Here is a 27,442-nt window from a genome sequence, read left to right as displayed (position 1 = left end):
ACGCGGCGCGCACGTTGCTTGAGAACCCGGAAGTGCGAGGGAGAGCTGAGCCACGTGGGTGGAGCTGGAGCGCGGCTCGCATGGGGGAGTCTATCCCGCTGGCCGCCCCGGTGCCGGTGGAACAGGCTGTGCTGGAGACGTTCTTCTCTCACCTGGGTGTCTTCTCTTACGACAAGGCCAAGGACAATGTGGAGAAGGAACGAGAGGCCAACAAGAGCGCGGGGGGCAGCTGGCTGTCGCTGCTGGCGGCCTTGGCCCACCTGGCCGCAGCCGAGAAGGTCTATCACAGCCTCACCTACCTGGGGCAGAAACTAGGTACCTCCGCCCCGCCCCCCCGTGACCCTTGAGGAGGAAGGAAAGGGGGTCTAATCCCCTGTCGGCAGTGCCTTGGGTTCCCTGTTTCTGTCACTTCTAGTAGCAGGTCCTACTCGGCGCTCCCAGATCTCCTCCCACCGTTCCCTTCCTTCCCTCGGCTTCCACAAACCCCGCCCACCGGCCGCCGCTGCGGATAGATTGGCGGATGGGGTGGATGCTCTTTGCCGGGCCGTGTCCCAAACCGCTGGATGTATCTGTTTTGCCCAGTGCATGGATTGGTGCCATAAGTGAGAAGTTAAGCAAACTCTGTCCCCGCTCTTCTAGCTAGTGACACTGCCGCCAGAGGAGCAAAAGTTGTTAATACCAACCTAGTTAGAGTTAATGAACACAGTTGTCTGGCTTACGAAGGTTAAGGCCCCTGAGAGTTACAGGTGGAGTCCTCCTCTCTTTTCGTAGTCCCTCAATAAATATTTAATGAACGAAGAAGTAAATGGATACTGGACAGGAAAGGCAAGAAATATGCCTAACACTAGCAAGAGGGGATTTACAGGGAAAATGGTAAACACTCTTATCATCCCATGATAAATCTTGCCCCTGAAAATAAGATGCAAGAGCAGACTCAATTAATTTAAACTAGCAGAAACAATATAAGTAGATCAGAAGGAAATAATATATGTAAAAGCCAAGGCCTATGCATACAAGGTATTATTACTTATAATTATCAGTAATAAATATGAATCACAGGGCTTTCAGAGTTGTTTTAGTCCTTTGGCCTATTTTAGACCCTTTAATTGTCAGAGACACAGGTTCCGGTATGAACAAAGGACACATAAATATAGAATAGAAATGTAAAAATTGCGTGCAGATTCCATTTTGATTCCCCTCCACCCCCAATTTCCTCATATTGCCTGAAGGTGCCCATGTGTGTACATCTTGTTTTCAGTAAACACTAAAGGAGCAAGTCTTTCTGAAATCTTAACTGCTGCCTTAGCTATTCAACTGATAACTTGTTATTTAGTACGTTGACTCATTGGCAAAAACTGGTCAGATAGTTTCACCTTGTACATTTTTTCTTCCCCTTTTTACAGTGGCACTTGTCACAGATTTCAATTGCTGTTGCAGTGTTATTAGTCCCCTTTTTACAGATTGGTAAATTGTACATGCAGTTGTGTGAGTGATAGAGCCCAAACCAGAATACCTGCTTTTAAACTGTCAGATTGTATTTGTATCCATGATTTATTTAAAATTTTGTACATCTATTATGATTTACATATATATGTAAATGGGGAAGATTTTGACTGTAAAATTGAAGGTAGGTAAATTTTCTGGCAGTTTTGTTGTTTATAGATTCCCCCTCCTCCTGAAGTGTGGAGATTGACCCCAATGCCATGATTCTTAATTTTTTAAGCTTATCTATGAGAATTTCATTAAACCTGTGGGCTTATTCCCCAGAAAAATATACATGTAATACAGTTTTGCATATAATCTGGGAGCATTCAGTTAGATTTCCTAAAGCCTATTTATGCACCCCTATTTAAAAAGTTTGCTACTCTAGTTAAGTTGTATGTGCCTGGTTTTAGGTAAACAAAACTGGCTGTCCTGTGTATAAGATCATGTGTAAGACCATCATTGTCTCCAGCTTGGGTTCTGTGAAGTGGGCCATATTATCGCTGTGATTGGTTCTGCGTGGACCCCACCTTGCATGGGTGAGCTTGAGCACTATGCCTTGAAATTGACCCACAGAGCATTTTACACTGGGAAATATGGCTCCCAGGTGACCTGTCACTTCTATTCACATGTATAGTAAATGTGTAGGTTCCAGATGTTAATTTTAACTTTGTAAATACCTTACAGTTTTTTGGTATTAGAATGTTTGTGATATCAATATGCTTATACAGTACGACTTCATGATTATTGGGTTGACTCTCCATTTTCTTTTAGTCTTTATTGTTGAAAGTATTACATATGTCCCCCTTGTCCATGCATATATGTATACAAGTTCTTTCATTGTTCTCCTCCCACCCACCCATCCTCCCCTGTCTTCCCTCTGAGATTCCACAGTCTGTTCCATGCTTCTCTGCCTCTGGATCTATTTTGTTCATCAGTTTATTTTGTTCATTAGATTCCACATATGAATGAGATCATGAGATACTTATCTTTCTCTGACTGGCTTATTTCACTTAGCATAATACTCTCCAGGTTCCTCCATGCTGTCTGAAAAGGGTAAGAGATTCTTCTTTTTTACTGCTGCATAGGATTCCATGGTGTAAATGTACCACAGCTTTTTTATCCACTCATCTACTGATGGACACTTGGGCTGTTTCCAGATCTTAACTATTGTAAATTGCGCTGCTATGAACATTGGGGTACATATATTCTTTCTGATTGGTGTTTCAGGTTTCTTAGGATATATTCCTAGAAGTGGGATCACTGGGTCAAATGGCAGTTCCATATTTAATTTTTTGAGGAAACTCCATACTGTTTTCCGTAATGGCTGCACCAGTCTGCATTCCCACCAGCAGATTCCCTTTTCTCCACTTCCTCATCAGCGCTTGTCATTTGTTGATGGTAGCCATTCTGATGGGTGTGAGGTGATACCTCATTGTTGTTTTAATTTGCATCTCTCTGATGATCATTGAAGTTGAGCAGTTTTTCATATGTCTCTTGGCCATCTGTATATCCCCAACTCTCCATTTTCTTAAAAAATTGTTTGTGTTGCCATTTGGAACATTCTCATGTTCTTGAACTACTTTGCTAATCAGAATGTTTCTTTTTAATATATATATATATATGTTGATTTCAGAAAGGGAGAAAGATAGAAACATCAATGATGAGAAGATCGTTGATCAACTGCCTCCTGCATGCCTCCTAATGGGGATGGAGCCTGCAACCTGGGCATGTGCCCAGACTGGGAATCGAACAGTGACCTCCTGGTTCATAGGTTGTATGCTAAACCACTGAGCCACACCATCCAGGCTCTATGGTTTTTCTTTCTTTTCTTTTTTTAAAATATATTTTTATTGATTTCAGAGAGGAAGGGAGAGGGAGAGAGAGATGGAAATATCAATGATGAGAGACTCATTGATCAGCTGCCTCCTGCATGCCCCACACTGGGGACTGAACCCGCAACCCGGGCATTTGCCAGAATTGAACCCGGGACCCTTCAGTTCTCCGGCCAATGCTCTATCCACTGAGCAAAACCAGCTAGGGCTCTATGGTTTTCTTTAAAAAGCAAAACAAAAAGTTTATATGTATTTTTTAAACATTTAAAACATGGTTTAAAAAAGTGAGTCTTTTTGACCTCACTCTGTAACGTGTATATTGGCGACCTTAGCAGTGAGTTCTGATTATAGATGTCTTTTGGACAAAGGACAGACCTGACAGGGAGCTTTCTGTTCCGGTCTTGGCTCACTTGTGAGAAAGTCTGGGTGGAGCCCTTGTCTTGGAGCCTTCTCTTGCCTTTGAAGGGAGAATATCTCTGTTTGGGGAAGGGTCAGTGACTCAGTGCCTGTGGAGGGTTTTAGAAAGTCATACTTTTGTCCCCTTTGTTTCATTACTGGAGAGTTTCCTCAACCTCTGGCTGCTGGAATTTAGTGTGGTAGAAAATGACTTAACTTGAGAACTGACATTTAAAAATTATCAAGAAGTTGTAGAATAAAATACCCAATTAGATGTTTTACATGCTCCTTGAATATACTTATACCTGGAAATTTCATGTGTGAGATAGACTGTTGAAATTTTGAGAAATAATGAGCACTCATAAATCAAAATATTCATATTTTATAAATTCAAAAAATTGAAAAGAGAAAGAATTCTGGTATCTCTGGAACGCTAATCCTCATTGGATATTCCTAACCAGGCTAGTCAGTAAATAGGATTGTGCTCCTGAGAGCTTTGAGAAAAGAGGCCTGGATAAAGAAATCGCATTGGTGGTCTGTCCCTCCCTTTTAAGTGTTACTTTACTTGTTACCACATACTAGTGATTGATATTTATTGATAAGCTTTTACCAATATTCTTTGTTTTCATGTCATGCTTAACTCCCCTAGGTAAGGGCAGTCTGATGAAAGAAGGTATCACGAAGGCCACACTGTTTAACACTGGAAGTGAGTACGGAGTTGAGGTCACCTACCTCTGTCAAATAGATAGCTATTCTTTTTACAGGACTTGAAACTCCCAATTTACCATAGAGTTTCAGAGGCCCAATTATGCAGTATTGAGCATTTTCTTCTATCAGTTATAAATGGAAGGGAAAGAGGTTAGCATGATTGAATATGTGCTTTGCTCTAGGTACATTACATACCAAATGTTACTTAATTTGCCTTCTTAGCAGCTTTATTACTAATTTTGCATTTAAAACAATAACTAAGGTTCAGAGTGGCTAAGTCATTCCCACATCACACAGCTTTCGAGTATGGAAGCTGGGATTTAGAACCAAGTTGGTCAGGCTGTCCGAGCTTTTAGATCTTACATGGTACTCTTTATTACCTTCCTAACCTAAGAAATTTTGTCCTAGACCTTGGCACGGACGTCTGTTTATTCTATCCCGTCACTTTACAAAATCTTCAAAGCTAGACTAAGTGTGGGCATGGAAGGAAGGGAAACCCTCCAAGGTACAGTCCTGAATGGGATGTTGGTGTCAGTGTCAACCCACCTGTACCTATGGATTTTGCTGCTATTAGGAGAAATGATGTGAATGTTAGTCTGTTTAAGCAATATTTATATTGGAGAAAACGGTTTTTAAGTGCTAGTTGTTTGTCTGTGGAATCAGTAGTAAGTTGGGTGACCAACCTTCTAGATTTGCCTAGGACTGCTGGGGTTCCTTGGACATGGGATTAAGGAAGTATTTACCAAGAATAACATTTTCAGTGCTAAAATCTGGAAAGTCATGGATAAACTGGGACAAGGTGGTTACCATAGTAGTAAGGGATATAAGATTAATTTATTCTTTCTTCCTGCCTTCCTTTCCTTTTTTTATTTTTTTGAGAGGGAGGGGAGATAGAACACCATAGGCCAAAAAAAGTGATTTAATATCCACTCACATCCTCACTTTCAAGTAATAACATTCTGGGACTTAACCTATTCTTCCAATTCGGAATCCTTCTGTTTTGTCCAGTACTCTGAGAATCTCAGAAAACACTTTTTGATGGAAATAAAAATAAAAAGGTAAACAAATAATACCCATTTTGAAAAAAGGAAAGCATTATTGAGAATGCATTTACATATAAGCAAGTACAATCTACCCCAATTATCTAGCATTCTTTAGAATCACTATTTGGAAAGTTAAAAAATTATTCAAAAGTGAAGAGTATAAAAATTCAGGACTCCTTCTTCATTGACATGTTTTTATAATTACCATCTTCATTTACCTTAACATTCTGAAAATGTGTTGCTCATAGTTTAAACTGGTCCCTAACATAAACATAGACTTTTTTTTTCTTAATCTTTAAAAAAGTTTTTTAAATTATGGTTGACATACAATATTATATTAATTTCAGGTGTACACCCAAGTAATTAGACATTTTAAAACTTACTAAGAGATCATCTTGATAAATCTCATACCCATCTGACACCATACATAGTTAATAAAATATTATTGTCTTTACTCCCTATGCTATACTTTACATCTCCATGACTATTCTGTAACAATCAATTTGTACTTCCCAGTCTCCCTCCAGCTGGTAACCATCAAAATGTTCTCTGTATCTATGAGCTTGTTTCTGTTCTGATTGCTCGTTTATTTTGTTTTTTAGATCCAATTGCTAATATGTATGTACTTATTGCCATTTTATTGTTCATATGTTTTATGTATTTTTTTCTTCTTAAAGACTAACATTTTATGTAATGCTGGTTTGGTGGTGATGAACTCCTTTGGCTCTTTCTTGTCTGGAAAGCTCTTATATGTCCTTTGATTCTGAATGATAGCTTTGCTGGGTAGAGTCATCTTAGCTGTAGGTCCTTGCTTTTCATCACTTTAAATATTTCTTGCCAATCCCTCTGGCCTGCAGAGTTTTTGTTGAGAAATCAGCTGACAATTTTATGGAAGATCCCTTGTAAGTAACGAACTACTTTTCTCTTGTTGCTTTTAAGATTCTCTGTTTGTCTTTAACCTTTTGCATTTTAAATATGATGTGTCTTGATGTTGGCCTCTTTGGGTTCATCTTGTTTGGGACTCTGCACTTCCTGGATTTTTATGTATGTTTCCTTCATCATGTTAGGGAAGTTTTTCCATCTTTTTTCCAGGGGTCCTCAAACTACGGCCCTCGGGCCATATGCAAATACAAATATTGTATTTGTTCCCGTTTTGTTTTTTTACTTCAAAATAAGATATGTGCAGTGTGCATAGGAATTTGTTCATAGTTTTTTTTTAAAACTATAGTCCGGCCCTCCAACGGTCTGAGGGACAGTGAACTGGCCCCCTGTTTAAAAAGTTTGAGGACCCCTGCCTTACACTATCCTCATTTTGGGGGGGGGAAGGTAGGGGGGATTCTTTTTTCTTTTTGCTGTTCTGATTGAATGTTTTTGCTTCCTTATATTCCAAATTGCTGATTTGATTTTTGGTTTCATCTATTGTACTGTTGAATCCCTATAAATTATTCTTCATTTTAGTTAGTGTATCCTTAATTTCTGACTGGTTTGTTTTATGGTTTCCGTGTCCTTTAATATGTTGTTGGCATTCTCACTAACAACCTTATAACCAGTGTTTTGAACTCTACATCTAATAGATTGCTTGACTCAATCTTGTTTAGTTCTTTTTCTGGAGTTCTGTTCTTTCATTTGGGATATGTTTCTTTGTCTCCTCATTTTGGCAGCCTCCCTGTGTTTGTTTCTATGTGTTAGGTAGAGCTGCTACATCTCCCGGACTTGATAGAGTGGTTTAATGAAGTAGGTGTCCTGTAAGGTCCAGTGGCACAGCCTCCCCGTTCAACCAAGCTGGGCATTCCCAGTGTGTGTCCCCCCACCCCCATCAATGGGAGGGATTTACCCTCAGCTGCAAGGATTGGCTTTGACCACCCACCCCTGTGGAGGATCAGCTGTGTAAGGGCCCACTTCATAGATCCGAGCTTACTTCAGCAGGGGTCTGGTGTCTGCTGAGTCTGCCCCTTGAGTGTGATGCTTGTGGAGGTGGTTGGATGGTGTTTCGATGTGGTCTGAAGCTATCCACTGGGTGTGCTGGCTCTGGAGCCTCCTGGGAGTTGCAAGCCAAGGTCAACTGATGCCTGAGTTCTGCCCAGGGCCACCCAGCATAAGCTACACAGCTATCTGCAGATGGCTGCTACTTGTGTTGGGCTTGGAGGTGCCCAGTCAAGGCAAAGGTATGAACAAGGCCAGCTGCGGCTAGAGCCACTTAGTGAGAGGTATGGGGCACACTGAGGCCAGATGCTCTTTTAAGAGGTTATAGGAAAGCCTAAAGCCTGAGCCAAGACAGGCCATATGGAAAAGTCACTGGAAACAGCTTGGGTAGGGCAGGATCTCAGGGAATCACTAGGACAGGGTGAACAGTGAGCAAGGTTGATGGAGACTCAGATATGGCACCCTCCTGCTGGCTCTGATGGGGGAGAGCTCAGAAAAGAAACAATGGCCTCTGCCAGCACTTCTGTCTGGGAGAAAGCTGCCCCCTCCAGGTCTCGTCCTGATGCCAGACAATTCAGTTTCTCCCCGGTATATCCCTGGTGCCTTTCCAGATGCTGCCCCAGTGCTAGAACTCAGAGAGAGCGAGTCCAACTCTGTGTGAGGGCCCTTAAGAGGAACTGCCTGGGACTCCAGCAGCCTTCTGTCTCACTCAGCCTCCATCCCTGCTGGTTTTTACAATCAGAAGGTATGGGGACCTCCCTTCCTGGCACTGGAACCCTGGGCTGGGGAGCCTGGTGTGAAGCTGGGATCCCTCGCTCCTCAGGGGAGATCTCTGCAGCTGAGATATCCCTCCCGATTTTTTCCAGCACATGTGGGTGTGGGACTAGCCTGTGCTGTGTCTCTGTCCCTCCTACCAATCTCAGTGTGGTGTCTTCTTTATATTCTTAGTTGTAGGACTTCCATTCAGCTAAATTTCAGGTGGTTCTAAATGATGGTTGTTCTGTAGTTTAGTTGTAATTTTGATGTGGTTGTGGGAGGATGCAATAACACATTTACCTACACCACCTTCTTGACTAGAAGCCCAGATTCATTTCTTGAATCATAAGCTGGACAATGAATTAAAAACAACTTTGTGAAATCTTTCATTCATTAAGAGGTTATTTTTACAAATGCCTTGATAAATAATTTTCACTCCTGATATTTTAGAATAGTAATAAATTCACTCATTAAAGCCTTCTGTGTATATCGGTAGAAAATTTAAACTGTCACCCATCTCTGAGGTTTTTTTATATTTCCTAAGAATTACAGTTTTAAACTTGCCCTGTTTCTCTTCATTTTCCTAATGTCTTGTCTCTGACCCTTTGATGGTTAGCAGAATTGCTTAAGGCAACATTTGTGAAGCTGGCTTTATAACTGTCAGAAATATAGTTGATCATGTATTAATATAGAAGTAAGCAAATTATATCTATGCCATTTGATCCTTTTTGATTGTTGAAAAGGATATACTTGGTCTTATATTTTGCTGATTTCCTTTGGAACCCCTGAGTTACAGTAGCAGTTACTTATAATTGCTTGTTGCTCTTAATGATTCACAATGTGCTGCTTATTAAAACCTATATTGTCAACTTTGTCAAGAGTACTAAGCTGTTCTCTTTTCCCCTGAGAGCTAGTAGTCTGTGTTCTTGTATGAGGGAGATCTTTGTGTATTTTCCATTTTCTGGTTTGAAAGATAAGATTAAAAGATGAGATTCAAAGGAAAATGTAACTCTAAAGCAGAAATAAAATTTGCTGATTTACTAGGAATAACAGCAGTTTTTCATAATTGGGTGTTCTTGTTTGTTTCAAATACACTTATGTGGAAGGAGGGCTTTTTAGATCTAGGAAAATTATTCTCTGAAATGAATCTGAGTCCTCATTAAAGTGAGGTGAATGGGAATTGGTGTGTGGGTAAGGAAACCAATCACAGGTCCATTGCTACACTAATGAGTGGTACCAGGCATTCATTTAACTTACTCTTCAGTGAAATTATCAACCTCAAAATATTTAAATCCCAAGCATGGAAATTAGAGAATATGGTCGATGCAAACTCACTGAGCTCAGCAGGTTCAGATCCTTTCCTTTTGAATGCTGAGAGATGACTTTTAAGTATTTTGTACTTCTGCTTTCTCTTCCTTACCTGTCATGTGCTTATGTCATTTGCCTACCAGGGGGCCAGTCTTTCTTCAGCAGGAAGGACTCCATCCGAACTATCTATACTTCGCTGCATAACGAGCTGAAGAAGGTGGTGACTGGCCGTGGCACCCTGGGAGGGACCGCTCCTCACGTGGAAGAACTCCTTTCCCACCTGTCAGAGCAGCTCTGCTTCTTCGTTCAGGCGCGGATGGAGATTGCAGACTTCTATGAGAAGATGTACACCCTCAGCACACAGAAGTTCATCAATGCCGAAGAGCTCGTTGGCCTTTTGGACACCATCCTCAAGAAATACAGCTCCAGGTCAGTGTAGGTGAAGGAGGAGGGAGGGGATAGAATGTGGCAGCCTCTGGATCCCATGCAGACTCTCGATTTTCCCCCAAACTCTTATAAAGATCTATGATGAAAAAACAAAGGAGAATAGCTGTATTGCTTTTGTATAGATTAATTAATTGACAAGTATGCATTTGGCACCTTCTTTGGACTTAGTTAACACCATCCTGGATGGATACTTTTCTAAGCAATAGTGAAAGACCAATAATGAAATAAGTCTTAAAAGATGTAAATTAATATAATAAAAGGCTAATATGCAAATTGTCCCCTCTACTGGGAGTTCGACCAGAGGGTGGGGCTGGCTGTCCCCTCTCCCCTGCTGGCCAGACCCCACCTGTGCATGAATTCATGCACTGGGCCTCTAGTTATCTATAAAATAATGTGATTAAAAAAATTTTTTTGTAAATATCTTTTTATTGATTTCAGAGAGGAAGGAAGAGGGAGAGATAGAAACATCAATGAGGAGAGAGAATCATTGATTGGCTGCCTCCTGCATGCCCCCCCACTGGGGATCGAGCCTGCAACCTAGGCATGTGCCCTTGACCGGAATTGAACCTGGGACCCTTCAGTTCGCAGGCCAACACTCTATCCACCGAGTCAAACTAACTAGGGCTAATGTGATTTTTTAACAAACCACTGTTTGAATAAATGCCCTTTCAAAGTAATCACCTTGGTGAGTTATCCACTTATTCCTCTCATGTACCTGTTATTTACATTGTGTTAGAAACTCCTGTATAACTGCTTTTGGCCTAGTGATCACTTTGAAGGATACCCCTCTTTCAGATATATGACTTCCTATATGTTTGCCTAAAAGAGAAAGGTAGATATGTTAACTTATATTCCCAAATGAAGGATAATACTTATCTGATTAATGGTCTGGGGAAGGGAGGCAAAGTGGGGGGATTAAAAGAGATTTCATGGAGGATGTAGAATCAGAGATGACTTTTAAGGGCAGGTAGGGTTTTGAAAGCAAAGGTAGGAAAGAAGGGAGCAGATGCTTTGAGATGAGAAGGTGATTTCAGAATACTGAAAGGCCTCAGAGTGAGGTACCTGCTGGTCTCTCTTCCTGAACTCTTGTCCTAGCTGTCTACTCATCAGTTAAGTCTCAGTTCAAATGTCAGGGAAGCCTTCTCTTCTATCCTACCCTTAGTCACTCTTCTGTCCCCCTGATTTGTTTTCTTCACGTTCCTTCTTGCCATCTGAAATTACTGTTATTTGCTCAGGATGTGTTTTCTTTGCTCACAACTAGGATGTGAGCTCCATGGCAGCTTCTGTGTCTTCAGCGCTTTGAACAGAGCCTAGCACATACAGGTGCTCAAAAGGTGTTTGTGGATGAATAAGTGAATAGTTGATAAATAGTGGGGAACCCTGAAAGGTTTTTGAAGATGGGAGTGTTGTGTTCTCATCCTTATCTTAAACTGACTACTATGGCACTGGTGGGTGGGATGGGATGGGATGGTAAAGGGAGTGGTCACAGGAGGGAAGGTTAGTTCAGCCGGCTAGTATGGTAATCTGATCAGTGATAGGGCCTCGTGGTTGCAAGACAGTGGCAAAGGAGATGAGGACAAGAAAAGTCTACAAGTCTTGGCAACAGGATAGTGGGAATAATGAGAAGTTTCTTGTCAAAGGTGATTTGGAGGTTTTGCACCTTAAATGATAATATTATTTACAGAATTGAGAAGTCAAGAGGGTCTGGCTTAGAAGAAAGGTAGTGAGCAAAATTTAGAGCAATTTGAGCTTGAGTTGCTAGCATATTTTCAAGAAGAGGTTCATTGGGTAGTTGGAAATGGGGATCTAGAACTCAGGTGAAAAAGCATAAACAGAAAACAATTGGAGATCATCTGTATAGAGAAGTAGACTTGTTTTTTGGTTTCAAAACTAACATATCAATATTTCTGTTATACAGCAGCAATTGATTTTTAAGCTTGCAGGAAAAATGGGGGAAATATTTTTATGTAATTATTTTGAAGGAAACTAGCACATATTGAACAACTACTGTATGTCAGGCACTGTGTAATACTCTCTTATATGATATCTGCTTTGAGGTATAGGTGTAGATAGTTCTTTTATGGAGTCTCAGAGAAGTTAAGTATGCCCAGGGCCATGCAACTTATCTTGAACCCCTTCTGTGTGACCCCAGAGCCCCTATTCTGTCTGTATGCATTATTGCTTGTATCAATAGTGAGATGCTCTTTATCCAGTCCAGGTAAATAATTTATCTCTGTTGATCATTTTGCAAGTCAATAAACAAGATCTGTTTTTATTTTTTGAATAAACAATAAGACAAAGTAAGATTATGAAGTAATAGTCTTCTGTCATAGTAAGATGGAAAACATTGTAAGCACTTACTAACTTCCCCTGCGAAGAATAAGGGTTGTGTACTGGGCAAAATCATGTAATGTGCATCTTTTCTCTGAGCACAGATAGTTTGGTTAATATATTATGTTTTTATCTTTCCTTTATAAAGTTTTTTTCTAGTTTTTTTAAAATTTTGAAATTTTTACTCATCCAGAAAAGTTGCAAGAATAGGATAATGTATATAGAATTGTAATATGACCAGTAAATCCCATTCCTGAGTATATTTATGCCCAATGAAAAATACAAAATGAGAACATATACCCACACATAAAAACTTACAGGAATGCTCATAGCAGTATTATTGGTAATAGCCAAAAGGTGGAAACAACCCAAATACCCATCAATGAATAAATAAATGTGGCATATCCATACAGTGGGGTATTATTCAGCAAATAAAAGGAATGAAGTACTACATGCTAGAACATGGGTGAACCTAGTAAAATTATGCTACATGAAGGAAGGCAGTCATAAAAGATTATATATTGTGTCATTCCATTTACATGAAATTTGTGCAAGGGGCTTGGCCAGGGGTGGGCAAACTTTTTGACTCGAGGGCCACAATGGGTTCTTAAACTGGACCGGAGGGCCGGAACAAAAGCATGGATGGAGTGTTTGTGTGAACTAATATAAATTCAAAGTAAACATCATTACATAAAAGGGTACGGTCTTTTTTTTTTTTAGTTTTATTCATTTCAAACGGGCCGGATTCGGCCCGCGGGCTGTAGTTTGCCCACGGCTGGGCTTGGCCCTCACAGCCGCAGTGGCTTGCCTTGGCCTTGCAGCCACAGCAGCTTGCCTTGGCCCTTGCAGCTCTGGCTTCATCCGGAAGGTCATTTGGAAGGACGTCCGGAAGATTGTTCGGTTGTCCAGTCTAATTATCATATTATGCTTTTATTAATATAGGTAGATGTCCAAAATAGACAAATCATAGACACAGGAAGTAGATTACAAATTTGTAGACACAGAAAATGGTTGCCAAGAGTTGGAGGGCTGGAGGGAGTGACTGCTAATGTATATATGGTTTCTTTTTGGGGCTATGAAACTGTTCTAAAATTATATAGTGGTGATGGTTATACAATTCTGACTATATTAAAACCATTGAATTTTATACTTTAAAGTGTGTATGTTACATATATGAATTAAATACCAGTAAAACTGTTGCTAAAAAAAATTGTACAATGAACACATTCTTTCTCTAGATTCACTGTTATTAAAATTTTGCCACACTTGCTTTATTTTTCTCAGTATATAATTTTATTTTCCTAAGTTGTTTGGAAGTCAAATGCAAACATCATGCCATTTCACTCCTAAATACTCAGTTGGATCTTCTAAGAACCATACAAAACTATAACATAGTTTCCACACAAAAAATTTAACACTGATTTCTGCCATCATCTAATATAGAGTCCATATTCAGATTTCCTCAATTGTCCCCAAAATGTTCTCCATAGTTGTTATTTGTATTGTCTTGTATTTTTGAACTTGTGATATATTCTAAATGTTCTTTTTATTAATTTTAATAGGTAATACATGAATATGGGTCAAAATTTATGAAGCACAAAAGAATTCATAGTGAAAAGTCTACCTGCTGCCCCCTGTCCTTTAGCTACTTAATTCCCTTCCTAAGAAGCAATAAATGTTAGCAAGCTCTTCCTGTCATGCCAATAGTCCATGCATATAAACATACACATTTTCTTTTTATAAACAAACTAGAGGCCCGGTGCATGGATTCATGCATGGCCTGCGCCCTCTTGCAATCCGGGACCTCTTGGGAGGATGTCAGATTGCCGGGTTCGGCCTGATCCCTGCAGGCTAGGCCCTACGGGGATCAGGCCGAAACCTGGCAGTCCAACACCTGGCAGTCTGACATCCCCCCAGGGATGTAGCAGTGCTGAAGTGGCAGGTGGCCAGGGAGGAGCCCCAGCTGCCACCGCCCGGTAGCACTGCCAAAGAGGCAGGAGAGACTCCCGCCGCCGCAGCTGCGCTCGCCAGCCATGAGCCTGGCTTCTGGCTGAGCGACACTCCCCCTGTGGGAGTGCACTGACCTCCAGGGGGCAGTTCCTGCATTGAGCGTCTGCCCCCTGGTGGTCAGTGCATGTTATAGCAACCGGTCGACCAGTCGTTTGGTCTTAACAGTTGCTTAGGCTTTTATATATATAGATTTTACATGTGTACAAATTTTCTGTTTGTAAATGTATTCTTTCTCAAATCTGATTTATATATGTATATATTTATTTAAATAAAGTAATTGTTTGAAAACCAAAAACTAAAGTACAGTTGGAGATAATGATTCTCAAGGGGAAGAGATCTCATGCGGTGATTGCTAAAGCTAATGTGAGAGTGGTTTGCTGACCCATCTCCGAGCTTAAGAAAATACTAATTCCTGGGCCCCTCCTCTCTTTCCCTAAGAGGGTAAAATTTAGTGATTCTGGATTGGGTGCCCCGAAATGTGTATGTTTTAAAAGTTCCCTGTGATACTGATATATAGTCTGCATTAAAATAATTGTTTGGAAAAATAGGAGAAAGATGCCAACACTAGGATACACGGAGTATTGAACCTTACAGATATATGTGCCTGGGTGTATGTGTGCATGTGTGTGTCTCCTGGGAATGATTTAGCTGTTTTCGTTTTTATCATATTAAATTTGTGACCTATCTATCATCTTTGAATGTTCTTTGAAATATCCCTCTTCTCAAAGGCTTGCAAATTTCTCCCATTTTCTGCAATTGCATTCTTGAAACTCCAAGGGCAGCACTTGGCTGTGCCCAGTAGCCTTCTGATTGGATGCTGATGGAATCCAATGGAACTGGGTGGCAATACCATGCATGGTCAATGAGTGTTTTCATCAGCAGTCTCCATCTTCCACCCATGCTACCTTTCTCTAATCATTAGGGAATTACTAATCACAGTTATATGAAAGTCAAATGGCATGATGTTCGCATTTGACTTCCATGATGTTCGCATTTGATTTCCTAGCCTGAAAACTATCTACATTAGAGGCTGTGGGTTAATTTGAACAACATAAAATTCCTTAGTTAAGAAATTCTAAAAAATTGAAATCCTGTATAATATATTGATTTTCTTTTGCAAGTGGGATTATTTTAGGTATAAATAAACATGATTTGCCCTTTGCTGGGAATAACATACTTTTTTCTACAGTTTTTTTTATTTGGCATCTGTGCTACACCAAGCACATTTCTTTTATGGTCCCAGTGTTCTAGAGAAATAATTCATATTTTGCTATTCTGTTGTATTGAATGAGTTAATCTTTTTTCCCAAAAGACCCAATTTATCTTTCAGGAAATGCTTACTTGCCCCAATATATCTGATCTATGTCAGAACACTTATAAAAAATAGTGTGAATTTTTCATCTTTTAAACCGTGGAATGCTTTTGTATTAAAAAATTAACAAGCATGATATATAGCATGGAGTCTAAACCTCTGGTCCTGATTTGAGATGCAGATCTTGTGTGAGTTATTACAATGTTCAGCCTGCTTTCAAAGATGAATGGAAAACATGTTTGGGTTTTTTTCTCTGCAAGCCAGTGTGTTTGAGTAGAAAGGTGTTAAAGATTTCCTCTTTTGGTAAACATTACATTATTATACAAATACAAATCCCGTTTAAGAATCACAGTCATTTATGATGCTGCCTTTCAAATTGAATAATTAACATTACTCATATAAGAGTTTTTGTGTGCCTTCTAGAAGAAAAAACATGAACTTGGCTCGTTTAGGATGAGAGTGTCTACTATTCCTTGAATACTCTTGAGGAGCAATAGAACTGGATTTCTCTCCAAGGAAGCATCAATGAAATGTTTTTTGAGTCTGTAGAATTTGTTTTGACTTTATTTACCTGTTTCATACGGTGAACATAAAAGAAAATTCTGGCTAATTTTGTTTTGTTTTGTGGTCAAAACAAAACTGGTAGAATTAATGCAAATTAATATTTACTGTCCTAAATCAAGAATATAGCTTTTAAGAAATAATGCTTTTAAAGAAGTCAGCAATTATTCATACATTAGAGAGCTTTTAAAAATCCCTCTGGCCAGATCCAAAGACAGAGAAACAGTGATCAGACTATCAATCCCCAGAGGGAAAGTAGGGGAGGGTGGGGGTAAGGGGAAGAGATCAACCAAAGGACTTGTATGCATGCATATAAGCCAAACCAATGGACATGGACAACAGGGGGATGAGAACATGAGTGGGGGTTGGGGGGTTGGGGTTAATGGGGAGATGAGGACACATTTGTAATACCTTAACCAATAAAGAAATTAAAAAAACAATCCCTCTGGTATGGGAATAACACACCATTCAGTAGCTAGAATTTTATAGCTAGAATTTAAAGAACTTTTTTTTAGTTTCATAAAACTTTTGTTTGCATTTTTTATCTGAATGCTTCAAATGGCAGAATTCTCACCAAAGGCAGAACTGTGATTTATTTAGTCTTTATGCCCTTATTTTCTAAAGAAAAAGATTTGTGATGGATGATAAGACTTAATGAAACAGTTGTGTGTATAGTTTAACAGGGTTAATTATCCCTCACTGAAAATTTCCTAAGCAAAACCAATAAGAGTGCAGTTTCTGTGAGATGCCTTCTACTCTAGAAACTTGACATGCCTAATCTTAACAGCAGACTGAAGGCCTTTTGTGATCTTGCCCAGCCTACCTTTTCAAATTCATCTAAGGCCCATCAAATGCCTCAAATTGCAGCCAAACTCTTAGTAAAGAGGAAAAAGCCTTAGAGAAATCTTTCCCCATTTCCTACTTTGGTTCATATTATTTGTTTTGCTTAGAATGTCCTCGAATTTGTAGAGGAGGCAAAATATCTTTTTTCTCTGTCCTTCTAAGTTCTCAGGTGGGGTCCCTTTAACAAAAGACAGATTGCCCTACCTGGTTTGGCTCAGTGGATAGAGCATTGGCTTGCGGATTGAAGGGTCCTAGGTTCGATTCTAGTCAAGGGCACATTCATGATCCCCAGTGGGGGGCGTACAGGAGGCAGCCGATCAATCATTCTCTCTCATCATTGATGTTTCTATCTCTCTTTCCCTCTCCCTTCCTCTCTGAAATCAATAAATATATATTTTAAAACACACACACACAAAAGACAGATTAACAAGAGAAAAGCATACAAACGTATTGAATATAAACTTTACATGACAGGGAAGCCTTCATAAGAAATGAAGACCCAAAGAAGCTGTTAAACTTATGTGTTTTTGTGCTAGATTTGAATGGAGAGTCGTGGAAAAATGTATTAGAATGAAAAAGGGTGGGAGCTAAGTGTAGTAAACTGAGGGTAACAGCAGGCCTGTTCATTCAGCTTCTGCTCTGTGTCCCTTAGTCTTTGGAGATAAGGATGCTCCTTTACTCAGGAATGAGGATGGCACCTTTCACTTGAGACTTTTATGACCTGAATCAGGGAAGGGTCAGAAGTCTTTTCTGGGCATGTGGGTTTTTCAAATTCATTCAGTATAGAAATTGTTAAAGATTCTGCTTACCTTGGTTCAGTCATCAGTTTAAATGGAGACTAGCCAAGAAATCAAAAGGCTAACACTCGGAAGGGCAGCAGTGGGAGAATTAGGAAAGATCAATAAAGGCAAAGATGTATCATTAGAGAGACACGGCTAAGAGCATCCCACACCCTCACATTCCCAATTACTATGTACAAATGTAAAAGTTGGACAATGAAGAAGGCTTAAAGGGAAAAAAATTGATCCATTTGGAATACGGTGTTGGAGGACAGCTCTACAGATACCTTGGGCAACCAGAAAGACTTAACTAGTAGGTCTTAGAGCAAATTAAGCCTGGAACGTCGAGGGAGGCAAAAATAACAAAACTGGAGCTGTCCTACTTCAGGCACATCATGAGAAGGCAGGGTTCTTTGGAAAAGACAGTAATGCTGAGATAAATAGAAAGCAGCAGGTAAAGAGGAAGACCAATTATGAGATGGAATGACTTCATAAAAGAAGCCTTAGGCGGTTTGGCTCAGTGGATAGAGCGTCAGCCTGCGGACTCAAGGGTCCCAGGTTTGATTCCGGTGAAGGGCATGTACCTTGGTTGCGAGCACATCCCCAGTAGGGAGTGTGCAGGAGGCAGCTGATCGATGTTTCTCTCTCATCGATGTTTCTAACTCTCTATCCCTCTCCCTTCCTCTCTGTGAAAAATCAATAAAATATATATTTTTTTAAAAAAGAAGCCTTAGGCATGAGTCTATAAGAGCTGAACAGAGGTATTGAGGACAGGATGTGGTGGACATCACTCATCATAGGGTCGCCAGGAATCAGAACTGACTCAGCGGCATGTGCCATATTTTTGAGTAGCATGTTCTGAATCCCATCACTTTGTTCTATCATATATCATTTAGCTATTGCCACAGTCATTCTGTATAAGCACCACCCCAAATTTCACACTTACAGGCTAGCAGGTCTATTTCGAGAGTTGCGTACCTGGGTTCATCTTAGCTGAGTCGCTTAACACTGTTGGTCTCACTAGGCTTGGCTTATTGCTGTGAGCTTTGGGCTTAGTCTGCTCCACAGTGTCTGAGCCCGAGGTTAGAGAGGGATCAGCTATTCAGTGGCCATGGCCAAAGTGCAAAAGAACAAGCCCAGCCAAGCTCATTTTAAGCCTTTGCTTTCATCCAATCTGTTAACATCTCTTTGGCCAAAGCAAGCCACATGGCCCAGTGCCTCCATAGTCCAGGGTGGGGAAAGACACTCCTCTTCGGGCGGGAGAAGCTCCAGAGTCACATGGCAAAGGGTGTGAAATCAGCGGTGGTTACAGTTTGGGACCAGAAATGTAAGCCCTCATCGTCACATAGCTAAATTGTACCTGCTCCTTTCTTTCTTTCTTTCTTTTTTTTTTTTAATCCTACCTGCTCTGTAAGCTTTATGGCTCAACTCAAATCCTGTCTCCTGTACAATCTTTCAACCAAAGGAATTGCTCCTTCTTCTAAACAAATGTGTATCTATTATAAATACCTCCTTCTAGCATGGAGGGTCCTGCAGGGCAAACTTCTGGCTAATTCATCTAAAAACTAGTAAACTAATTGTTTTAAATGAGAGGATATTACAGGGGGTTTTTTGTTTTTGTTTTTTTTGTTGTTGTTTTTTTAAAATATATTTCATTGATCTTCACAGAGAGGAAGGGAGAGAGATAGAGAGTTAGAAACATTGATGAGAAAGGAACATCGATCAGCTGCCTCCTGCACACCTCCCACTGGGGATGTGCCCGCAACCAAGGTACATGCCCTTGGCCAGAATCAAACCTGGGACCTTTCAGTCTGCAGGCCAACGCTCTATCCACTGAGCCAAACCGGTCAGGGCACAGGGTTTTTTTTTTTATTGTGGTAAAATATACCTAACAAAATTTAGCATCTTAACCATTTTTAAATGTGCAGTTTTGTGGCACTTAGTACATTCACATTGTTGTGCTACAGATTTATTTTTAATCAGGCTTCTGACTCCTCACATGCATGGCTTGTTTTGGAAGGAACTCCTTGATAGGGATTTACAGAGGAAGGAATGCATTTGTGCATGTACACTCTCTCTTTTTCTGGCCTTTTAAAAAATTGATTTGAGGGGGCGGGAGGAAGGGAGAGAGGGAGGGAGGGAGGGGGAGAGAGAGAGAGAGAGAGAGATTGATTGATTTGTTGTTCCACTTATTTATGTATTCATTGGTTGATTCTTGTATGTGTCCTGACTGGGGATCGAACCTACAATCCTGGCTTATTGGGACTGTGCTCTAACCAACTGAGTACCTGGCCAGGGCTTTTTAAAAAGCAGATGTTCTATGCAAATAGTTGTCAATTTATTCTGTATTCAGGCTCATTTAAGCTTGTTGCCATAGCTGAGATGTATATTTTTGGATTATAACAATTTAACAGATTCCCCTATAGCAGCAATTTTCTACCAGTATGCTGCAAGAACTTTTAAAACATGCAATACCTGGCTGTTTAGTCAGGGGCACTGATCTCTTTTCTCTTAGGTTGTCAAATTTTAAAAAATCACAACAGCCATCTGGTGTGAATAAGTCAAATTATACCTGTTGTTGTTGTTTTTTGTCAGATCGGAAAAATATGTATTTTTTTTGTGTGCCACAGAATTTTAATAATTAGTTTATATGTGCTGTGAAATGAAAAAGTTGCAAATTGCTGCCCTATAGTGTGGGTTGTGAATAGGTATGAAGCACACAGCAGAATGGAAATGGGGAAATGAGACATCATAATGCTAATCTCAAAGTCTTGGCAGAATAAATTTTAACATGTATTTTTAGCTCTTCTTAAAACTGAAAAATAACTTCAACATTCACATGCATCCTAATAAATGTTGAGATTTAAGCACTTTTAGTATATATTTATACTTGTTCAGAATATTTCCTGAAGATTTGTAAGATAATTCATGTTCTTTCAAGGAGAACATTAGGGATATAAATGATGATTCCAACTGGAAGTAGAAAAATAACAGAGTATTATTTGTGGTAGCATTTTCTCCAATCTCATGCCATTTTCTGTTATTAGCAGTTTTGCTGTGTTTCTAGTTCCTTGGTAAATTTTCTTGATATCCACGATTATAGAATCTTGTGATGCTTAGTGCTCATTAAGTGTTAAGGGGCCTTAGCCTTTAGGCCAAGGGCATAGGAACATTTCTTACAATTCAAAGATTTTTGTGTGTCTGTGTTAGACTTTCTTAATGTTTATTCAGAAGCATGTCATGTTTGAATAATCCAAATTAGTTAATTACTTAAGCACCTGAGCTAGAGGATTTGAAATCTGTTTTATCTTTCTGATTCTTTGAGTATATTATTAGACTAACTCCTCCACCTATGTTTTTAGCTTCCCTATCTTGAGGGTAAAATGCAAGTAATAGAAAAAAACCAAAATGTTGTTGTTGTCGTGGTGTGAATAACTACATCCTGTTGATCACGTGACAATCAGTTCCTGTCTTATAATGTCCAACCCAGTATGGCTCTCTTAACCATAATCCCTTCAATTAGTGTTTAAATACATTTTTGAAAACCCTAGGTATACTTGTGATAATTTTTTTCCTAATTGTTTAAAAGATAACTAGCATTTTCCCTTTCAGCTGGGGCCAAAACTGAGCTGTGCAAGAGGCTTCTGTCTCATTGACAGTGAAGCAGTGAAATCCCATGGGCTCAAGCCTGTAAATCATCTCCTGGGTTGCCTGGATATGCTCAGTAAATGCTCGATTCTGTCCATATCTTTCAAATGGGTCACTTGCTAAGCAGATTCCTGCAACTTTCGCAGATGCTTTGGATCTTTAGGAAGAATATAAGGGCTTGATATAGGCACCTTGAGAAGGGGGGTGCACCAGACTCGGCAGACACTAAACCTCCCTTGGCGCTTCTCAGAAAAACAACAACAAAAAACTGAGCAAGAAAGCTCGAAGTGGAGATTCCATACAGAGATGATCTCCTTAACCATTCTATTTCATTGTTACAGAACTTCACTTAGATCATAAGCAACAGGCAGAATCAATGGGACAGAAACTAGGGTTCAGTTCTTAACACAATTAGCACATACACTGGATTTTACTATGTACCACGTGTTGTAGATAAAAGCATGAAAAAGTAGGCAGGTTTTACTTCCCCTCAGAGAGGAGCTCAAAGCAAAGGTAACCATATGTCCCAGTTTGTCTGATAAATTATATGATTAAGTTACTAAAGAGGAAGACAGGTATTCAGAAACTAGAGGATATAATTGGAGGGGGTGGGTAGACAGAGAAGGCATTTCTAAGGAAGTGACTCTGAAGAGGAGACCTGAAGTACAGAAAAAAGTATTGATGAAAAAGGGTCATGCTCTCACTGACCTCAGGGTCTTTGCACTTGCCCTTTTTCCCCTCTGCTGGGAGGGAGGATACTCTCACATCCTATCCTCTTCCCCCTCAACATTGTTACTACAGGTAAAGTAGACTATGTTTTACAAACAACAGGTAGCAATTCTTGAGTCATAAAATTAATTTAGTGAATAGTGATTCAATTAAAAATATACATATCTATATATATAAAAACCTAAGTGACCGCCCAACCGTTCGACCATCTGACTGGTAGCTATGACACACAATGACCACCAGGGGGAAGACGCTCAATGCAGGAGTTGAGATGCCCAGCTGCAGTGACTTGGCAGCTGCGGTTCTCAGGTGATGCACCCGGAACCAGAGAGGAGGGAGCCCAATTCTGGGGTGTGTTACCCGAGAACTGCCCTCTTGCAATCCAGGACCCCTCGGGGGATGTCGGAGAGCTGGTTTCAAAAAACCTTTTATTTGTATATGTGTGTGGTGTGTACTTAGTCACAATATAAAATGTACTTCTAACTGTAGATCATGGTCAAAAAAATTTTTTTAAACATTTTGTCTAGAACAAGTAGAAATGAAATCACCTACTACCTTGACCTTCTTTATGATATTGCATTTCTAATTATTTACTTAATGTCACTATTCCTCTAGTGAGTAGACTGGGAATGTGGCTCAAGCTAATAAGAGACCAGATTATTCAAGCCTTTTTAAGGATTTTAGATTCTACCCTAAGATAAATGGAAAATGACTGAACTGTTAGATATTTTTTGTTTAGCTACATTTTATTTATCTTTAACTGTGATTAAATATAAAGGGAATTGGGAACTAGGATTGAATGAGGGCTTTCTGATAAATGTTCTATTCCTTTAATAAACTTTTTTTATTATATACTGTGTTTCAGGAATAGGTTTATAGTCTATACTCTTATCTGAAAAACAGGTTTAATAATACTTATGGAGTTACTGTGAACATTAAGTAAGTTTAGCATATTATGTACACAGTCAAGAGATGTTTTAGTGACCTTTTCATTACTTGCACCTCTTTAGGACCACATCCTGAAAGGAAGATGCCTTGTGTTGATGATAATGTTAGTTATACAATTACCAGAATAAATAAAACAAGTTGAGAATGATAGCTAATTTAATTTCCCTGTATTTGAAAGAAGGTAGCTACTACTCTCATTTATTTGAAAAGAAGGTAGCTACTACTATCATTTTTTTGCCATAGGAGAATATGATGATGACATAATTCTGAAATGGTAAAGTTATGTCAGAATGAGTTTTTTAAAAACATGTTTTTATTGACTTTTTAGAGAGAGAGGAAGGGAGAGGGAGAGAGAAACATCAGTCAGCTGCCTCCTGCACACCTCCTACTGGGCACTGAACCTGCAACCCAGGCATGTGCCCCACAGGGAATCAAACTGGTGACCTCTCAGTGCATGGGATGATGCTCAACCAACCGAGCCACACCAGCAAGGGCCAGAATGAATTTTTTAAATAATTGAACATGGGATCCTTCCATTTTTCTGTCCCCTACCCCTAAATGTAATATTATTTATCTGACCACATTTCTTTTTGAGGGCAGAAAACATCAACATGGAGTAATATTTCCACTTACTTCTATTAACTTCCCTTCCCCCTTCAGATTTCACCACCCAATCCTCAGCCCTTTGGAAAGCAGTTTCCAGTTGGAAGTTGATGTCCTGAGTCATCTCCTGAAAGCCCAGGCTCAGGTCTCAGAGTGGAAGTTCCTGCCGTCTCTGGTTAACTTGCACAGCGCTCACACCAAGCTGCAGACCTGGGGCCAGATCTTTGAAAAGCAGCGGGAGACCAAGAAACATCTGTTTGGAGGGCAGTCTCAGAAGGCCGTTCAGCCCCCACACCTTTTCCTTTGGTTGATGAAACTCAAAAACATGCTTCTTGCCAAATTTAGTTTCTACTTTCATGAGGCACTGAGCCGACAAACGACTGCTTCAGAAATGAAAACGTTGACGGCAAAAGCCAACCCAGACCTGTTTGGAAAGATTTCCAGCTTCATCAGGAAGTACGATGCTGCCAACGTGTCTTTAATCTTTGATAACCGAGGGTCTGAGAGCTTTCAGGGTCACGGCTATCACCACCCCCATTCCTACAGGGAGGCCCCCAAGGGTGTGGACCAGTATCCAGCCGTGGTGTCTCTGCCCAGCGACAGGCCTGTCATGCACTGGCCCAACGTCATCATGATCATGACGGACCGCACCTCCGACCTGAACAGCTTGGAGAAAGTGGTTCACTTCTACGATGACAAAGTTCAGAGCACCTACTTCCTAACCCGCCCAGAACCCCACTTTACCATTGTCGTCATTTTTGAGTCAAAGAAATCTGAGAGAGACTCCCACTTTATTTCCTTCCTCAATGAGCTCTCACTTGCCCTTAAGAACCCCAAGGTTTTTGCAAGTCTGAAACCTGGATCCAAAGGTTAGCAGGTTATCTGTGCGAAAGGTTTTCAAGAGAAGAAATTGTGTTCTTAATTGCTCTAGTGATCTACAGTGGTCTGTGATTAGGGTTTCGATCCATCCATGCTTCTTTCAGAGCTAAATTAAAGACAAAGCCTCCCTAATTGTGTCGCACACTTTATATGCAATTAAGGCCAATTAAGTAAAGTATCCAAAGGGTAATCTAGGCTACAGTATATCTCCATGGTACAGCAAAGTACTCTCAGTATTTTCTCCTGTTTTCCTGTATTTTATGTAGACTGAATATTTATTAGCCTTTGATGTTTCTTTCCAGATGTTTCTTTCCAGACGTTTTATATTCCAAACATTGTGTTCTAATGCCATTCCAAACGCCCTCTCCTTTCCCCTCCCACCCAGATGAGTAATTGGGATAAGATATTAAATGACCATTTTAGAATTAAAGATTATATGTTTCCTATCTCATAAACTAGCCAGTTAACATGAAGTTACTAGTTTTATGATTCCGATCTACAAATGAATATTTTTGATGCCAAAATTAGAGTCTTGGTGAGAAATGTCCGCCAGTTATTAAAGTTGAAGGTAAATCAGAATAGTCAGATAACATCAGATCTTTCCAGTTCAGAAGATCCTATGGCAACTTTAATAGCCATGGGTTCTTTTGGGGTGATCTACACACCTAACTGCATTTGTTTTTACCCTTATAAAGTTTGAATGTTTCACTCTATTTTAAAGTCAGCATAAGCCGTTATGTGGGATATTTTCACATTGTATCTGCTTGGCTTTCTGTTTATCACCTTTCTGCTGAAATGTATGTTCATATTTGGCTCTACCCTTGGTTATTTTTAGGCTGAAAAAGCATACAGTCTTGGTTTTTCAGCCACTCTTAAACATTCATGTGACTCAGCCTACTTTCATAAAATCAAAATGGAATCGCTGCATTTGTTAAAAATCAATTGTGCATTCAAAGGACCTCTTCATACTTGTGTAATCAACTCAGTACTTAAGCACATCTGAACTTGGGATTCGTGTCTATCTCCTCCAAATATTTTTAGAAGTAGTGCTACATCTTAACACATGCTGCCTTAACCCTTTTCTTCAGTATGTGTTCAGGAGTTCAGGAGGAAGAAGGCATAATGGGGCTGTGGAGACCTTCACCTCTAGCTTATTGATTCAGAATAAAAATAAGCCACAAAGAGTAATTGAGTTATTATTTGATATTTCCTTCGAAGCTTGTGTGTCATGTAATAGTCCAGTCAGTCCTGTTTCTCATGATTGCTCAGAGTGACCACAGCGGACAAGTCAACAGCATTGGCCGAGATCAGAGGAGCCCCTCCGAGTCCAAAGGAGGCCCCCCTGAGTCTGGACTACTTGGAGGAAGAACCCACTGACCTATTTTCTGGGGAGAACATGTGCTTTCTTTTCTTTTTCCCTTTTAAAAAAATAAAAGTCATATGATTTGTAAAAAGCCAGTTTGCTTTAAATAGAAAGTAGTGATTTACCTCTGCATTTTATTCACTCAGGTTCTATAAAAATCTGAACAGACTGTACAACTTTGACCTTCCATAAAACATTGAAAACAATTGGAACTAAAAAGTTAAATCATTTTTCCTCCCTTTTGTGCTTTTCTAAGAAGCTGAAAAACATTCCTTGGTATGCATGTATTTTTTTTTTCCTAGATAAAACCACCATTAGCCTTAAAGAAAATATGCTTCATTATAACATGGAGAAGAGTGTAAATAAACATATATACAGTACTTAAATACTCGCCTAGAACATATTTGAATTGTATATTTATTTTTAAACATATTTTGGTTCAGGCCAAGAAACAAAGTCACTTTACTCTGAGATTTGTCCTGTAAATTCAGTAATGAAGTGATCTGTAAAGTGTATGTTTTGCTAATTGGAAGAGTAAACCTGCATATTTCCCACAGACTGCTTATTTTGAAATTTGTTTCTAAATCACAACTTGATCGATTCTTATGGGTAACCAAGAGTGTGGTCAACACTGAGTTTGTGAGTCCATCAAGGAGTGTTGCGTGTTAGGATGCTGTTTGAACACAGGGTGAATGTTTACCACTGTCTTCTCTTAGGTCCAGCCTGGTATCTGACTGTGTCTTTTAGGGAGTGTGTGAAAATAGAGCCTAATTCTTAACGGAGGAACCAAAATCCTTTACATAATCACTTTGTACATTTGGACATATTGGAGAAAATTTACTTTCAAGAAAGAAAATAGTTGGTAATTCACTGCACTCCCAGGAGAGTCACTCAGATGAAGTTTAAAATACTGGGTCCACCCTTAGATCCAGCAGCAAAAGTGCAGTTTTGTTTCTTTGGCAATCAGCCTATGAACTTGACTTCCTTATCTGTAAAATGGGGATAAGGAAATGTGGGCTTTTTTTCAAAGACTATGTAAGAATGGGATGAGATCATGGAGTGTAAAAAAGGCTCAGAAAACATACTTGGGTTTGAAAGTTGTATAAATAAAAGATGGGCTGCTTTTTCCTTAAACTCAAGGCCTCTCCTGTTCTCATTTTTCTCTTCATGTCTGTGACAAACCTGTGCTGAGTCATAAGTTTGAACACACTTAACTAGTGTAGAAGAGGAGGCAGATAAATGCCTAAGCAACCCACCCACTCTTCTTAATTTAGAATCTTCGTGGTTCTTTGTTCCTAAGTTTTTTTGGTTGATGGATAGCATCACTCAGTCCTTCTATATCCAAACTGTTTTGTTTTTGTCAATTCCTCAGAGAGGTGTGTTAAAGTCTCCAACTGTGATTGTGAATTTTTCCTTTATGTCTGTCAGTTTTTGTATTTTGAAGCCCTTTTATTAGGTTGGTACACATTTTTAATTTTTCTGTCTTTCTCATGTATAAACCACTTATTATAAAATTTGCTGCTTTATCTCCATTACTA

General features: G+C 39.7%; 1 protein-coding gene across 3 annotated transcripts; it reads left to right on the top strand.

Moving 5' to 3' along the window:
- The first annotated feature begins 6 nt into the window (after positions 1-6).
- On the top strand, positions 7-27,442 carry LOC102246555 (chromosome unknown open reading frame, human C12orf66). Of its 3 annotated transcripts, none has more exons than XM_014544134.1 (4): positions 7-315; positions 4,363-4,419; positions 9,595-9,880; positions 23,720-27,442. In XM_014544134.1, exons 1-4 carry the CDS (start codon positions 81-83, stop codon positions 24,534-24,536), a joined length of 1,395 nt encoding a protein of 464 aa, XP_014399620.1. In that variant the 5' UTR covers positions 7-80; the 3' UTR covers positions 24,537-27,442. The 3 variants fall into 3 exon arrangements, with proteins under 3 accessions (XP_014399620.1, XP_005871748.1, XP_014399621.1); XM_014544135.1 differs by lacking the exon at positions 7-315 and adding an exon at positions 1,905-2,021; XM_005871686.2 differs by lacking the exon at positions 4,363-4,419.

This window comes from Myotis brandtii, unplaced genomic scaffold, assembly GCF_000412655.1.
Source record: "Myotis brandtii unplaced genomic scaffold, ASM41265v1 scaffold352, whole genome shotgun sequence".
Lineage (NCBI taxonomy): Eukaryota > Metazoa > Chordata > Mammalia > Chiroptera > Vespertilionidae > Myotis > Myotis brandtii.
Note: the sequence above shows the minus strand (reverse complement) of the source record. Positions and strands in the feature narration are given on the sequence as shown.